The 18,192-nt window shown below is 33.5% G+C and overlaps 1 protein-coding gene across 2 annotated transcripts; it reads left to right on the top strand.

The window, feature by feature from the left end:
• The first annotated feature begins 918 nt into the window (after nucleotides 1–918).
• LOC106137035 (transmembrane protein 120 homolog) lies at nucleotides 919–18,183 on the top strand. Of its 2 annotated transcripts, XM_013337777.2 has the most exons (9): nucleotides 919–1,120; nucleotides 1,644–1,762; nucleotides 2,905–3,078; nucleotides 3,635–3,727; nucleotides 5,592–5,809; nucleotides 7,459–7,682; nucleotides 8,372–8,461; nucleotides 13,551–13,703; nucleotides 17,973–18,183. In XM_013337777.2, the coding sequence occupies exons 1-9, from the start codon at nucleotides 1,058–1,060 to the stop codon at nucleotides 18,015–18,017; spliced, it is 1,179 nt and encodes a 392-aa protein (XP_013193231.2). In that variant the 5' UTR covers nucleotides 919–1,057; the 3' UTR covers nucleotides 18,018–18,183. The 2 variants fall into 2 exon arrangements, with proteins under 2 accessions (XP_013193231.2, XP_013193230.2); XM_013337776.2 differs by lacking the exon at nucleotides 8,372–8,461 and having other exon boundaries at nucleotides 922–1,120.
• Nucleotides 18,184–18,192: the final 9 nt, after the last annotated feature.

Below are 18,192 nucleotides of genomic sequence, written 5' to 3'. Positions count from 1 at the left end.
TGAATTCTAATTACATATAGTTGTACCATAGCCTTTTTTTTTACTTTTCGACACAGTTGCTCCGTGTACCTTTATTATTAAGATGTCGCTGACAGACATTTACATCCCGAACGGCTTGGACCTGAGATTTGAAAGATGTTGGGTTTCTTACGTTTACGGTCGGTGGCACGCTGCACTGCGGCGTCGTTTAATTACACACGTTCAATCTGACCTAATCGGTCGGACGAAGTCGCGGCTCGCTGCACGGGCCCTTAGGGTGCACTTAGACATGGCAAAGAGGAACAAATCACTAGCACATAGGTAAGATTTCTCGAAATGCGCCGTGGATGGAAATTAATGGAATTTATCATTTAAAGCGCCCGGAATGACCCACGTGCTAAAGTTAAGACTCACAACCTCTTTATTCACGTCGTTGAGTGCAAAAATGTGCCGTGTGGTTCTTGGCACCAATAAAAAAGAATAGGACCACTCCTCGTTCCCATGAATGTCGTAAAAGGCGACTAAGGGATAGGCTTATAAACTTGGGATTCTTCTTTTAGGCGATGGGAAATCGGAAAATCATAACATGTTATTGTTACTACTATACTAACTTACTACTACGAATATCATGTGATCGTAATCGTGCTGTTCATATTTCTTCTGATTTCGAAAACTATGACTGTTTTCATTGATAACCTATCTTTTTGTGTGTATATAAAATGTTATTCTGTGAGTAAGTGTAGCAACAGAGGTTTTATTGAGAATGTGCTATTGAAGCGTCTTATCCATAAATATTGTAATTGCTCTCCGTGGGGTCTTTCAAAATTAAAATCGAATTACCGATTAAATCACTGTAATTATAAATCTTAGTAAAAATCGACTACTTCATCTCTAATGTCAGAAATCGAATGAAAATGTCATTGTCTACTAATTCATATCTTTCATTGATTGTGTCAATTCATTCATTTCGTTTGTCAGTTGCTCATCGAGGATATGTATATTCCGTTTTGCTGGAGTTTCTCGAATTGATAGTGTGAAATAGTTTAAATTTAAATCCCACCATCATTTGATAGTGAAAATGGACGTCGAGGAATGTCTCAAGGAATGGGAAGATTTATTATCAGATTACAGACGCTTGGAGGTGAGTTAAAACAAATAACATATGTTTTTAGTTCAGCCTCTCCAGAGCCTACTCATTATAGTAAGATCGACCTATTTGTTTCAAAAAATTAAAGTTTAACTTATAACTATTATTAACTTATATAACTTACAAGTTAACATTTAATTATTATACAATTTATAATTTTATAGTCTGCAATAAATAAGTGCAGCCAAACTAAACCTTGATGAATGGTGCATTTACTAGCGAATAAAATATGATGTTGTTGTTATTTTATCTATTAAACACCTTTAGGCTGTAGGTTATTTTCTGGTCTATTCACCACTGTATTGGGATCATCCAAACAAACTTGCCTGCATTTTTAGTAATTTTATGATATTAATGGTCTAAATAATTTTGCTTTCCTTAGCTGTGTCTGTATTTGTACTACAGTTGTGTATAAGGAAAGAATTTGTATCTACCAAACTTTTCTTTTAACTGAGAACATCAAATTTTTGTAAAAAAAATTGAGACTGTTACTTAGTTTTCATGTAAATGATTTCAGACTGTAAATAAAGATTATATTGCAAAATTAGAAGAAGTTGGAGAGCTCCAGTCACAATGTATGAAAGAGTTGGAACACCAGCGGTATCGCATAAATGTTATCTCGGGAGCATTGAAAAGGTCAGATCTATTATCTTGATTGCATTTGCATGTCAACATTGCTTCCCTGACAGATTGTCTCAACATGTTGTTGGTTCTTGGTTTTTGATAATATCTGTTATGGATAGATTATCACTTCACAAATCAGGATAGCCAGCAAATCAAATTTTTTTTATTAATAAATAAGGACTAAAACTAATACCTATTTTATATGTATCAAAAATAATAATAAAAAAAAAAGTAGCTACGTATGTTAATTTTGAAAAAAAAATCGAGTTCGCTATAATAACATCAAAATCGGTTGAATTTTTTTTTAACATACATACAAATGTTTCCTCTTTATAATAGAATTAAAGTTTTGCAACATTAATATCAATGTTACTAAGCTGTTGGTTGATTCAGCAATTCCAACGTGTACTTTTTTATCTGATAGCTGACTGATACCGATAACTTGTTAACTAAAAATACTGTGTATACATTGTAATGCCCAAACACAGATAACACTTATTGTTTTGACCAAAATTAATTTAATGGGATGTAAATGGCTCTATATGAGCACCAAGCTCTGAAGTATAGTGTTTACAACTGGCAACTAGAAACACAAAATGAAAGAGGAGGCTTTGAACATTTTATAACAACACATGTAGGAGACCCCATAATTTGATAAATGATGCCAACACCAACATATGTTAGTTATTCACTCACTTGACTATAAATATATTCTTTCAACATTATGTATCTATAATAAATTCAAAGTTGAATATGGGTTTGTATTTACTTTTTAAATTACTGTGAAAAAAGACAATGAATTCATAAGTTCATTCAAACTATAAATGTTTGTTATCAAACAGATTGTTATCAAGTAAAAGAATGTGTGGTTCCCGCCACCAATATAAAGTGACATGTGGCTCCCGGCATCAAAATAAAGTGAGGACCACTCCATCTCTTTCCCACGGATGTCGTAAAAGGCAACTAAGGGATAGGCTTTTAAACTTGGGATTCTTCTTATAGACAATGGGCTAGCAACCTGTCACTATTTAAATCTCAATTCCATCATAAAGCCAAACGGCTGAATGTGGCCTATCAGTCTTTTCAAGACTGTTGGCTTTGTCTACCCCGCAAGGGATATACACGTGATTATATGTATGTATTATTTCAAACAGGTTAGAAACGAAAGGCGTAACAAAAGATGAGCGCGTGGCGAATTTGGAGAAGGAGATTATGAAGAGGAAAGCCATGCTTCACGAGATCAAAGCCACTCTGCCGAAACAGAACAGTCTGTATCTGCGCATCATACTCGGAAACGTCAACGTGTCTATTCTAAACAAAAATGACAAGTAAGCTATAACTATTTACGTTACAAATTTAGTTAGCCTCAAAGTAAGTTGAACACTTGTGTTATGAGATTTGAATCTAGGTCTTTCTGTGTCACGTCACCGACAAGCGCAATACCGCTGACCACTGCTTTTGAGGCAGTTAAGATTGAAGGTACAGTGAGACACCAAAACATTTTTATATTGTGCAATTCGACGACACATAATTTCTGTAGTTTCAAGTAAAGTAGGTACATTCTTATGCCATTTCTTGCTTTGTTGGTTGACTTTGAACAAGGAAATCTTATTTTTTTAAAGCAATATTAAAAATAATTGAAGTCTCTTTGACACACCTTTTGAAACCTCTATTATCGGAAAATCTTATCTAAATTTAGCTATGAAATAGAGAAATAAAAAAAAACTCATTTCTGCGATTACTAGTTTTAACTGACTAAGTATGATTTAGATGGGTTGGTCAATATGGCAAACTCACAGACAAAATATGCATTGTATAACTCGTTTATTTCAATAGTTTCTACTATTTTTCATGAGTTTATGAGTGTAATAATACTTTTTTCAGATTCAAATACAAAGATGAATACGAGAAATTCAAGCTGATACTAAGTGCGATAGCATTCGTCTTAGCGGTTTTAAATCTGTACATAGATTTCAGGTATGCTATATACATTTTTTTTATTTAAATAGGCCAACAACCCCAGTGGTTTCAACAATTACATTGATTTCGTTTACTCACTACACCAATAAACTCGGTTATTTCTATACACGGAGTAATATGCTCATACGCATTTTTATTGCGAGTCATCTTCGTTTAGTTCAGGCCAACGCGACGTATCTATTTTTTATTTTTTACTCACTAGATATAAACTGACATGGAAACTTTTATCAAGCATACTTTACGTTTTTTGTTTTAGTAAATCTATAGTTCTATTTAATTGGTAAAATTGACATGAGTGTATTATGCTTGTTATTGTTAACATAATATTGTCGACCTTGGCGAGGACCGAGGGCCGTCTATGACCACGATCTAGGTGTAGGAAAGTCAGTTTTAGACAAAGATTCTCCAATCTTACTTCCGTGACCCTGCATGTTAACAGGGTAATATAGTAGTTTGGATCATCAACAAATATATATTATATATATAGTTTTTTAATTATATTTAACTATTATAGAATCGATCAAGTGAACTAATACAGCAAGTTAGACATGACCTGGGTCAAACACTAGGCGATGGTATATTCTTTATTAATTCATTCGTATAATCACGTCTATATCTCTTGCTGGGTAAAAAGAGCCAGCAGTCTTGAAAGACTGACAGGCCATATTCAGCTGTTAGACTTAATGATAGTTTTGAGATTCAAATAGTGACAGGTTGCTAGCCCATCGCCTAAAAGAAGAATCCCAAGTTTATGAGCCTATCCCTTAGTCACCTTTTACCATATCCATGGGAAAGAGATGGAGTGGTCTTATTCTTTTTATACTCCTATTGGTGCCGGAATCCACACGGCACCATGTTGTAGATTCTTGAATATGAATATTGCTTATTAATAGATATTATGCTATTATTGATCTGGCAAACCCCAGTAAACATAGATAACGAATGTATTTTATGATTAAAACGATATTAAGGGACTAATTATTATCTATTTGTACTGTAATAAAAGTATTATAAAGAGATAATATGTGAAGATTATTTATCATTATTTATCACACTTAAAATGTGTAATATTAAAGAAGGAAACTTTAACTGTTTTCTATTAGATAATAGAAAGCAGTTAAAGTTTCCTTCTTTCTTTTTAGACGTGCAGAGTGTCTAAAAAAACTACTGATAGTGTGTCCATAATTCAGTGAAATAGTATTTCACATTAGATTTTAGATTTTCCTTTTTATTTTGGTTAACTGGAAAAAATCCCAATGGGATAAGTCTACCATTGTACATATTCTTCTAAATCCAATGACTATTTTATATTCTGTTACGTTTCTTTTTATGCGCAATAAAGAGTTTACAAACAAGCAACCATATGACTATGAGACTATGGACCTAACATTGGTATATTAATTTCCTAAAGTCTTAACGTGCGGTACTCTTAAGCCACCTTATCTCGAAACTACTTCAAATTAATAAAATTATTTATCTATATTGTTCAGTTACGTATAATTGATAATATTAATCACGCAATTACTTAATCATCTGCTTGCATGCGTTTACAAAATTCAATGTCAAAGGTCGACCAAAATATTGGTCTACATCACTTGTTACATTCATACGACTCATTTCTATGTCGTGTGGTTCCCGGAACTTTAATAGAATAGGACCCCTAACTCTGACCTCTGCATCCTTTGTGTATGGGAATCTAACCAATATTGGTATGTGTTAAAAGCTAGGTGACTATGCCTATTACCTTAACCTTTTTACGACATCCATTCAAAACAGATTGAGTGAACCCATTCTAAGTTGTGGGGACGCAAACGACGCAGTTTTATTTAATGTCCTTATCAAAACTTGTAAATGTTGGCAGGCCTTTACAACTCATACTGATATTCCTGTTGGTGTGGTACTACTGCACGCTCACGATAAGGGAGAGTATCTTGAAGGTGAACGGCTCCAGGATCAAGGGCTGGTGGAGATTGCACCACTTCGTGTCCACGGTGGTCGCAGGGATATTACTCATTTGGCCCCAGAATGAACCATGGAATCAGTTCCGGCACACTTTCATGTGCTTCATCGCTTACATAAGTGAGTATAACAGTGTTTTTAAAATACTGATTACACATATAGGTAAGCATTACTTTTTTATCCCTCACGGGGCAGAGCCAATAGTAGCAACAATCCAAGGTCACATTGAGCTAGATGGCTTTATAATGAAAATAACATTCAAATAATAGCATTTTTTGTTTGTCAAAGGACATTTAAAACTGAATAATTGAAACTTGCTCATTAGTCTTCTCGAAACTGTTGGCTCTATCTAAGCGTATGGAATGAAGACGTTATTATATATGTATAATATAATTTTGGGATTTTTTGAGGACATATATAATATTATAAAAAATATTGTACATAGAAGTCAAACATACCTACTATTTTTAGGTTACTTTAAGCAATACTCACGGGAATGCGCGTACAAAGTCGCAGGCAATAGCTAGATCTGTTTAAATTACGAACTTCCGTGACAGTGTGGTTATCTATAGATTTATCAAATCGACTAAATTTGATTTTTTCCATTATTATTGTGAGTTTGCTTTTATTTATGTGAACTTTGCTCCAGATTAGTTCATATCCGCAAACTAAGGCCAATCACCTTGTTTTTTTTTAAATAGTATAAAAAAGTGTGAAAAACTTGAAACTTGACAAATTTCAATAAAAATTTACCTTAACAGACTCAGAAATTTTTATAACAATGTTGATATCCATATAAACTTGCAATTTACCTACCTCACACATAGTCTTGGGAAGGACCGGCATAAAGTATGGTTCCCGTGGGATTTGCGATGGTAAAAACAAGTTTTGATAAAGCTCACTATAGAAAGGTGTTTGGCATTATTTATATAAAAATATACTTGATCGGGCGTGTTTGGTGTAAGACTGGTGTCTTTTAAAAAATAAGTGCCTAACAGGTTTTATTTAAATGTTTTTTTTTTTAAATGGCCCTTAAGTATAATATAAAAAATACCTATTGTACCTATGTAATTTAGCGTATGTACGAGTATATCTGCCATATCATGGTCAACACACACTGAGGAAAGGTCGCGTCATGCATTGAAATGATTCTCCGGCCGATTGACCTTCGTTTACTGTATATGTTAGGTAATAGTTTATGTATGTATTTGTATACATTTCTATAGTTCCGGGATGGCGAATATAATATAGAAGGTTTTCGATGTTTTCTTATTTTTTCTTTAATACACACTGGTTCACGTCTTACTCTTTTCAAAAAGTATTGTTCTCACACTCATAATCCTTGTTTCGACCCATTCACTCACTCAAATTACCTCGCAAATTCATTTCCACTTTAAAATTTTTACGTAGAAATGTATCAATTTAAACAGCTAATTTTATATTTCAAACCGGGTGTAAATATATTAAAATTATAAAGAGAAAAAATAAATGAGCATAAACTAGTCACCACTGAATCGAAACATCAATTCAATTCCTACGCAAATAGTATTTTTTACATACAGCTAAACATGAACTTTCAGACTTCATGGCTATGTCTACCCCGCAAGGAGAAAAGACGTGATTTGTAGTATTTTTTTAAACTTTAACTAAATACTTATTGTAGCCTTGTTAAAAAAGTCTAAAAAAATAATGTATGCTAAGTTAATTTTTATTCTAATGCATATCGTAACTATAATCTTGATTGTGAAATAATTTGAATATATTTCCAGGTGTGGTACAATATATGCAGTTTAGGTACCAAAGCGGGGTCCTATACAGGCTAAAGGCCTTAGGTGCCAGGCACAATATGGACATAACAATTGAGGGTTTCCACTCGTGGATGTGGCGAGGACTGTCGTACCTGCTTCCCTTCTTGTTCGGAGGCTATGTGTTCCAACTGTACATTGCTTACACGTTGTACAACCTCAGTTATCATCCGGAAGCAACATGGCAGGTATGTAGTCATTGATTTTTTTTCTAATTATGATAAAAGTGCCTAAGATTACATTCTAAGCCCCCAAATGTTATGTGCGGATCGACCTAAAATATAAAACATATAAGATTATGTTTCTCTATCATATACCTGCGTGTCACGTTAATTCGTATAGTTAAAGAGTATATATTGTAACTGGCTTATATTGGCCCTATCTTCAGAAAACAGATGGTCCCTCTAACTGATAACATGACTATTAAAATTGGAATTGGCAATTTGGAAAACTCATTTACTTCACTAGAAAAGTAGACTGTTCTTAAACATATTTAGGATTTGTAAATTGAAAAAAGTTTTATAAAATAATTTAGAATTAACGACAAGTATTTAATAATGCTAGTACCTTTTTAATTTTATTATTATTTATTACGATTAAAGGTAAAATTATTAGATAACTTAACTTTTAATTATATGATTAAAATGACAGCTATTCATATATTTTTTGTTCTATCTTCTGTCGCTAATCATCTTTTATACAAAATCAAGTTTAAAACTAATATGTTAAGAAAAATAATTCATAGCCAATGTGAACATATATTTGAGGAGATTTATAATGTTCTCACGATAGCGGCTGCGTTTTGTTTTTGCCTTATAGTAGTATAAATAATGTAACCTCATATTAAGTGTATTTCCCTATGAACGCAACAAAACAGGTGGCAGCTTTAAGCATGTCGTTCCTGCTCCTCGGCATCGGGAACACAGCGACCACACTCTTTGTCATACCTCAGAAACTCAGCGAACAGGTAGAATACTGAATGGATGCAGCTACAGCACCGGTTTATGTGGAGTAGAATAATAGAACAATAATAATTTAAACACGATCAGGAACGGACTTGGTGGAGCGATTTACAAGCGTATTTAAGCATTGCGTAAAGTTGGCATAAAGTTCAGATATTTGATGTATGTTAGTTCTTTATTTACTAAGCACAAGTTTTGAAAGTGAAGTAAACATTTTACAAAAAAAAAACAGTGTTTTGGACAGATCTGAAGGTACGTTATATATCGATTTAAATAAAACAACTGTTGAAATAATAAAGTCATGTCCTGTGTGTATGTTTTTTGTTCAGATCTTTCACGAATTCAAATAGGTAATTTGATTCGCCTAAAAAAGAATATAAACATGTAGTTAACCTGACAATGAATGTATGCCGCTATAGTTCTCTCAAAAAATGTTGACCAATAATTGATACGTTTAGTTCTTGTCAAAACATGTCTTGAACAGAGTGTATGGCGAAAATCATATAAATATAATAATATTTTATGGTGAAACAATTTTCAAAGATTCGGTGGTTGGTAAATCGCTTCATGCAGACCGACTCTTGACCTCAATGGCCGCGTATTGGTATATTTGAATGAGTTATGTAATAAAATACATGCGATAACAGTACCAAAAAAAGTAAAAAAAAATATATCAATCGCACTGATTATAAGCTCAATCGAATATATTTTAAATTTTATAGATAAAAGTTTTCAAATATAATAAAAGGCGGCGTTGCATGTCACTGTGGCTGTTTTATAGTGGAAAATGTCGCCCAAGTAACAAATAAATTGTGTTTTCAGTAAGAATATTCGGCCTCAGCTTTCAAGCTTGTCTTTACTTTTGTTTTTAAAATATGTTTTCTATAAAACTCATGCATTTAGATGCTTTTATTGAATATGATGTAAAACATCATTTGAGAAAAGAAAAAAATAAAGTTTGTGATGTTTTGCAAAGAACAGCTTTAATTCAGCAGTTATCTTCGTATTTTGGTCGGCTTATTCTTACTTGAGCAACAAAATATTTATTTAAATAGTTAAAACAAATGCATTTTTAGTTCCAAAAGTTTATTATGTGGACCAAGTTCATGTTGTGTAGGTTGTTGTAATTGTATGTGTAAGTAGTGGATATTTAGTTTTTAGACATATGATCCTGATTGCACACCTATGTTGAATATTTTCGATGTCTAAAATATTTTATTTATTGTAATTTAAATTTCTCCGTTTGAAATAATTACTTATTATTCCCAACATAGGGGCAGGTGCACTTATAGCTACCGTGGCGCACAAAATTAGCTAAATGAAACTTTCACGTATAGGTGTGTGCTCGGGCAAAGGTCATGCAGCGGATCAGGTACAGTCAGCAGAGAAACCCGACCCATTATTTGGTTTTGGTTTGAATAAACAGAGGTTATGTTTCTCCGCCTTTGATTATACATATTTACTGTATTGGGAACGAGTAGTAGCAGAATTCATTTGCCGCGATAACAGGTTCGATAAACTCATCTATTCCGATTTATTTGTCTTCTATTTAATTTACCGCATGCTCTCTTTACTTTGTACGTTTTTAATAACATTAACTCAAAATGGAACAGCCGATAAAATGTTTTGTGAGTCAAATCAGAACATTATATGATACAGAGGTGTTTAACCTTTCACTAAGTAAAATATTTTCATAATGGAATAAATTCGGTATTCATTAAGTACAAGTACTAAACAGATGTTAAAGTGATCGTTATTGGGATTCTTTGACCGAGTGTCATTATTAGTAAAATCAACCTTACCTTAGTTCTGTGACCTCCCCGAAGGACAATCTACTCGTTACCAATAAATGTAAGATAATGTAAATCCAATGCAAAGCAATATGTTTTTGTCATTTTAATCATTCTGAACTCTATTTAATTGAACATGTAATTCTTATTGACAAGAACATTTTTCTTTGTGAATACAATAAATATGATACTATTTATTATGTGTAATTTATAATTAGTTATGATATTTTATTTTAATTTTAAACACCTTAATTGATGTAAACAGAGATCTGATTTTTACATGTATTTTTATAGAAGAACCAGCGATAGTCACAATATAACGGTAATATTATTATTTATCACAAATTGGTGCCAAAAGCTTGATTTATTTTATTTTGTGAAGTCCAGTAACGAAGACCGAAATTTAATGAGGCGCACAGTAACCAATAAACAACTAAAGACCTTAATGCGAAGACTTAAAATATTTGAAGAGAAAATTTGTTGCGTCTCATCAGATGTTCCGGCCTCTTGCATGTTTCGCATGCATGCAAAAGTAGTTTATGTATTCATAAAAGTGTTAACACAAATTGTAATCTCGTTTGATCATTGTAATTATGATTAGGTATTAATCAATTTTCATGCCCTTTATATCTTTTGTATATTTTGGTCAGTGTAGATTCTGTATGGCTGTATGGTATTGAAATGTAACATTATTTTATAGGCGAGCCCTATCAATACGTTTACTTATTGATAGGGCTATGTACTAGTAATATTGTACTAGATAGAATAAAGAGTTGCATAACCAATGCGCAGAATAGCATAAACGCGCCATCAACATTCGAATACTAATTCTCATCGTTCTTTTAGTCCAAGATCCCAGAGCCGTAAGACACAACTTATTTTCTAAAGAATGGATCTTTCGATTATCAGTAGTCTTTCATGTACTTTTAATACCTGCATGTTTGTGAGACTTGCCCGGTGACACCTGCGCAGGTACCAGGCGAGAAAGGTAACTAAAAATCACAGTTACTTAACTTAAATTTTTATGACTGATTTTTATATATATTTTATAGACTATTACTCTGAAGTCATATCAGAGAAGTCAGACGCTTTCCATGCGCCAAAACTTTTGTCAGACGCTTTAAAGCTCTATCAAAAATAAATTAACTTAATTTATTTTTAAATGTCTGACTTTTATATATGTTATTCAGATAACTATTACAAAGTTGTATTAAATCAGTCAGACAGTTTGTAATGACCAAGCACCCCTTAAACACAAGAATTACTCAGCCTCGAGTATGAGCGCGATAGCACAATGCGCATGCGCGTCAGAGTAAAATATCTAATATTTGAAAAGTACTTACTGTTTTCAATTTCATATTTTTGCATATCTATTCAAATACGATGAAATTTATAATTAAAATAATAATTAATCATTTTGCATATATATTGCATATAAATAGGGGAAAATGAATTTTTTTGTAGCAATAGCCTTTCAAAAAGAATGATTTTTATTTTATTTAAAAAAATATATCTATTATAATAATTTCAATAAAAAAATAATTAATTATGATTAATCAATTGAATAATTATTTTATTGTCTCTTTATCATCTGCATCATCAAAATAATCATTTGAATTTTCATCATTTATTAAATCTCTATACTGTCCACTCAAGTCATCGTCCTCATCATCAGTTAGATTGTCGTTGCTGGCAGAATTTTCCGTAAAAATAAAATCATAAACAATTAAAAAATAGTATAGTAATAGTAAACCTATAACATATAAATATAAGTGAAAGGCGACTAAGGGATAGGCTTACAAACTTGGGATTCTTTTTAAGGCGATGGGCGAGCAACCTATCACTATTTGAATCTCAATTCTATCATTAAGCCAAATAGCTGAACGTGGCTATTTAGTCTTTTCAAGACTGTTGGCTCTGTCTACCCCGCAAGGGATATAGACGTGACCATATGTATGTAGTCTACTTTAATTTCGACACCACCGCAATGGCTTCGATGGTCCAGTGGTTAGCGCGTGAGACTGTCAAGTTGGCGGTCCGAGTTCGAGTCCCAACAATAACAAGATATATATTAATTTTTATTAAAAATGTTTTTTTTTTGTGTTGTTTGAGTATTTATTAAAAAAACTGAAAATCTAAATACTACATATAATCATACGGTAAAAATATTTTGTCTGTACATTTAATATTTTGACTGAAACAAATAGAGAATTTTTTTTACATTTTTGTCTGTCTGTCTGTATCAGACTGTATGATTAAGATTCAACTCGAACTTTACGCGGACGACGTCGCGGGCAACAGCTAGTATGCAATATATTATATTATTTTAAAAATGATTAATTATTATTTTAATTATAAATTTCATCGTATTTGAATAGATATGCAAAAATATGAAATTGAAAACAGTAAGTACTTTTCAAATATTAGATATTTTACTCTGACGCGCATGCGCATTGTGCTATCGCGCTCATACTCGAGGCTGAGTAATTCTTGTGTTTAAGGGGTGTTTGGTCATTACAAACTGTCTGACTGATTTAATACAACATTGTAATAGTTATCTGAATAACATATATAAAAGTCAGACATTTAAAAATAAATTAAGTTAATTTATTTTTGATAGAGCTTTAAAGCGTCTGACAAAAGTTTTGGCGCATGGAAAGCGTCTGACTTCTCTGATATGACTTCAGAGTAATAGTCTATAAAATATATATAAAAATCAGTCATAAAAATTTAAGTTAAGTAACTGTGATTTTTAGTTACCTTTCTCGCCTGGTACCTGCGCAGGTGTCACCGGGCAAGTCTCACAAACATGCAGGTATTAAAAGTACATGAAAGACTACTGAGAATCGAAAGATCCATTCTTTAGAAAATAAGTTGTGTCTTACGGCTCTGGGATCTTGCTCTATTTATTAATATGTCTTTTTTTATTATCTACAGACCTAGTCATAGGGGTAATAGGTACCGATAAGGTCTCTTTAATGTGTATATCTTGGGAGTAGTTAATCTTTGTAGAATGTTTTGTGTATTTTGTAGTTAACCAGTTATAGTGTATAATTTTGATAATAATATTCGGCATATATGTAATAAGAAGTGCAAATTCTGATCGGCCTCTTCTAACCAATATTTTTTATTCAAGATTACATTAATAGTATTTTCTTGTACTTAATAATCTTTGTACGTTTTATATTTTAAACTTTCAGATAAATAATAACTTGATATTGCGCCTAATAAATAAATCTGTTTTTCAGTTGCGCCCAATTTCTGCATGTTTTATTTACTTTTTTTTTTTTGCGACATTCGACAGGTGTCTTACCTGGCGGCTTTATATCTTTTGCTGCATTTTTGCAACATGTACACAATACTGAGGACCCTGCGCAAGAAAACGCAAGGTGGACTCAAGCTGCGATACAAATTGCGAGCGATCGCTTACCGCCTGTCCAATGAGGTCGCCGTATTGGTACGTCTCACTTTTACAGGGTGTCCAAAAGGGTTCCATTCTCGAAAAGCGTTTGCTTACAATCCTGAATAGACTGCACTTTATTTAATATGTGAATTGAGTTAATTAAAGAAGAAAACGAGAAACAATTGAAGTTAGTTTTGACTGATATTTATTCATTTTGCAAGTCGGGTGCAGTTGGTACAAGATTGTGAACGCTTTATGGGGTAAACGGTACCTGTTAGTGATTCAGCCTTGTGCTAGTCCATGTAAATGTTAGCTCGATCTTGATTCGAATGGGTAAAAAGCCAATCCAAATTTTTGTCTGACACTGTGTAATTATTTGATCTAAAAAGGACAGTCATATATTTTTTAAATATATTTTACTATAAAGTCTTTTTATTACTAGACTCCAATTCTGAGCCGGTTTACTATTTGATATACATACATACATAAAATCACGCCTCTTTCCCGGAGGGGTAGGCAGAGACTACCACTACTTTGGTTTGCTATTGATATAAATTAATTTGAAGTAGGTAGGTATGTAATTTACCTAAATGAGACTTCAAAGTATAGACTACTTGAAAAAGCATGTGGACAAGTCTTTTGTGCGATGATCAAAAATTATACATAAAACTTATGTACATAAACCAAATGAGTTTCTCTCATACAGAGAAATGGCGTCATGTTTGCCACCGTGTGGTGTCGCGAAATGTGCATGCTAAATCATCTTTAGAGCCTAAACGAATACTGCCTTTCAATTTCCATCTACAGCTTTTTCTGACTATTATTATTATCGAAAGTTTAATAATAATATCCTACCAAGTATTTGTGCGACTCGCAATGGTCCTTTCAAAATTGGTCATTTGCCCTGGTTACCTCATAAGGACAGCATTTGCGCAAATAATAGATAAATATTGGGGAATCATTGGGAAATTTATTTGCTTTCTCTATATTTGCTGAATGTTGTAGATGCACTGGGTACACAGATATGTCTTCATAAATTTCATATTTTTTTATTTATTCAGTTCCAGTATGTTAATACATACCTAATGTTTTACTTTATATTTTATTGTCACTGTCCTGAAGGAAGCAGCATCATAATAAGACAATGGTAATAATTTTACGGACAGCATGCACCCCCTGCTGACTATGCGTGGTCACTATTTTAGATTTTTGAAAGAGAAGATACTAATAAACAAAATATCTTTTTCACAATACTTTTAGTAATGTAATGCATGTAGTTGTTTCATCAGCATGTTCTGTCATGTCTGTCTTGTTGTAAAACAGTGCCGTGTTGTCTGAATAGCTAGCGCCTGGTTGTGATTATTGTAAAGGATTTTTAGTGAAAATAAAGTTTAGATTTTAAAAACGACGAGAAGGCAGTTTATTTTAAAGTTTCCTAAACACTAACTTTTACAATTTATGTATATCAAACAGAAAAAAACTCTTCAGATTTTAATCATTATACATATAACTTCACAACTCCTTTACGTCCATCTCATATTCATTGTAACACAATACTAACTGCATTACAAATGTACTGTAATCCATATCGACGGTTGAAAGGCTAATTGTGGTAAGCGCCATTTTGTGAAAGCTGAGAAAAAGCGGTTTAAAGTTTTAATTTTTGGAAAAAAATTCGCTGTTAAAAAATGGCTTGACCGATTTTGATAAAATTAATACAGTATATTTATAAGGTTAAAAAGTACGTAAAACCATTACTTCTGTTACTATTTAGAAATATTTCAGTAATTTTATGGCGCTTACATCAAAATGACACTTTTCCAGGGAAAGGCAAAATGAGTTAAATGCTTGAAATGAACAAATAACTTGACAGCAAAATGAGTCAAATGCTTGAAGTGAACAAATAACTGGACAGCAAAATGGTTCAAGCGCCCATCCCATGTAATACAAAATAATTGAAAATGATTTTAATGCCATGTAATTTTCAACACTAAATTGATATTTCAGTTTAAAAGACAAAATAATACAAAAAGAAAATTGAGCAATTGAAACAAACGGCATGCCAATAGAAAGGTGATCATGACTTTAGGTTCTTGTCATTAATACAATAATTTTTTAGGAATTAAATAACGGTTATTTTTAAATAAAACAAAAAAGAAATGCTTATATGAGGATTCGAGTGCTTGTGTCAGGATAAACGGAGCGCACACAGAGTGGTTTAAGATTGAGAAAGGCGTTACGCAAGGATGTGTTGCGTCACCGGAACTGTTCAACCAAAGAGTCTGAAAGTGGATTAAGGATGAATGAGTTACTCGTCAAATGTCTGCGCTATGCCGACGATCAGGTTATACTGGCGTCATCAGCGGAGGAGTTACAGCAGATGGTAAACTGTATGCATGAAGCTTTAAAAGAGAACGGAATGAGAGGGAACGTAAGTAAAACTAAAACACTGGTTTTTGAAATGGAGAAAGAAATGACAGCATGTAATATTTTGATTGGAGGAGAAAAAGTTGAGCAAGTGAAAGAGTTTGTATATCTAGGATTAAAGTTTACATCAGATGGCAAGCGTAATAGTGATATTGAAAGGAGAGTGAACGCAGGTACATGGTGAATGGAGCTTTGCATGCCTTTATGAGCAGTCAGAAACTATCCAAAAAGGCTCGGCTGGCTGTGCATAGGGGCGTGTTGGTCCCGACATTAATGTTTGGGAGTGAAAGTTGGGTATGGCAAAAGAAGCACGAAAGCAGAATAAATGCAGTGGAAATGAGAGCGTTAAGGAGTATGATGGGTGTGAAATTGGGTGACAGGATAAGGAACAGCGTGATAAGGGAATGTTGCGATGTGAAAGAAGAAGTATTGACAGGAATAGAAAAGGGTATGTTGAGATGGTTCGGTCATGTGGAGAGGATGAATGAAAACAGGTTGACTAAGCAGATATACAAGGAGAGTGTGGAGGGAAAGGTCGGAGGGGGAAGACCTAGACGAAGGTATCTTGATCAAATTAAGGACGTCCTGGTAAAGGGTCAGGTCAAAAGTACCCGAAACCCCCGAGCATGCATGAAGAGAGTTATGAATGTGGATGAAGCGAAGGAAGTATGCAGAGATCGTGGCAAGTGGAAACAGGTAGTCTCTGCTTACCCCTCCGGGAAAGAGGCGTGATTTAATGTATGTATGTATGTAGAAAGAAATGACAGCATGTAATATTTTGATTGGAGGAGAAAAAGTTGAGCAAGTGAAAGAGTTTGTATATCTAGGATCAAAGTTTACATCAGATGGCAAGTGTGTTAGTGATATTGAAAGGAGAGTGAACGCAGGGAACATGGTGAATGGAGCGTTGCATGCCTTTATGAGCAGTCAGAAACTATCCAAAAAGGCTCGACTGGCTGTGCATAGGGGCGTATTGGTTCCGACATTAATGTATGGGAGTGAAAGTTGGGTATGGCAAAAGAAGCACGAAAGCAGAATAAATGCAGTGAAAATGAGAGCGTTAAGGAGTATGATGGGTGTGAAATTGAGTGACCGGATAAGGAACAGCGTGGTAAGGAAATGTTGTGATTTGAAAGAAGATGTAGTTACAGAAATAGAAATTAAAGGAGCATGCATGAAGAGAGTTATGAATGTGGATGAAGCGAAGGAAGTATGCAGAGATCGTGACAAGTGGAAAAAGGTAGTCTCTGCCTTCCCCTCCGGGAAAGAGGCGTGATTTTATGTATGTATGTATGTACAACTTCGTTAACCGCCGGCGTTTGACTGACGCCGAAGACGTGCGCGAGCGCGAGCGAAACATGCCTCGGTAGCGCACACAACACGATAACTACCTACATCGTGCAACAAAATGTGTCAAACGACATGCGTGTGTGGGGCGATGGAAAACAAAAACGGCTAAGCGACGTACTTCAATATTATCTTTGAAATCAAAATGGGTCAAGCGACCATATCCTATAAAAAGCGAAAAGGCAAATTGGCGCAATCGCCTCTGATTTTCAAAATAGTATGATGCAATGTAATCCATACGCCTTGACACAAAAATTATGATAAAAGTCAAAAAGGTTTAAGTGGCAGATCCACAAATTTACCCAAATCTTTGTCGTTTAGATCAATGACCGCCAAAATGAGACCCTTTTTTGCGGTTGTGTCAAGCGCCAAAAAAATGCTCAGAAAAATATGAGAGTGAGCCCAAACGATGGAGAAAAATTCGCTGATTCCAAATATGTATATAACTCAATATCGCAAAAAATGTCGCTTGACACAATTAGCCTTTCAACCGTCGATATTAAAATGTGTTGTTGTTGAATTCAATGTGGATGTTTCTATCAATTACAGGAGCAAAAGTGGAGACAAAATAGAGTGGAAACCAAATCAGAGTAAGAATGTGGTTGGCCTAATTGTTGATGTGATTATATGTCGGTGATTAATAAATAAAATAATATTACTAATGTTTCTAAATCAATGAACATACAGTTTATATTTTCGTATTAAATGGTGTTTGAAACTATATAATATTGTAAATATATTTATTTCATAATATTTACAACTGTTTTTA

This window comes from Amyelois transitella, chromosome 13, assembly GCF_032362555.1.
Source record: "Amyelois transitella isolate CPQ chromosome 13, ilAmyTran1.1, whole genome shotgun sequence".
Lineage (NCBI taxonomy): Eukaryota > Metazoa > Arthropoda > Insecta > Lepidoptera > Pyralidae > Amyelois > Amyelois transitella.
The sequence above is the reverse complement of the archived record's forward strand: the minus strand, read 5'-3'. Positions and strand labels throughout refer to the sequence as shown.

Coding starts and splice junctions, on each gene's coding strand:
- LOC106137035 (XM_013337777.2), top strand. CDS start 1,058: ATGGACGTCGAGGAATGTCTCAAGGAATGGGAAGATTTATTATCAGAT. Junction 5,810..7,458: donor GTGCTTCATCGCTTACATAA/GTGAGTATAACA, acceptor ATATATTTCCAG/GTGTGGTACAATATATGCAG. Junction 8,462..13,550: donor CTCAGAAACTCAGCGAACAG/GTAGAATACTGA, acceptor GACATTCGACAG/GTGTCTTACCTGGCGGCTTT.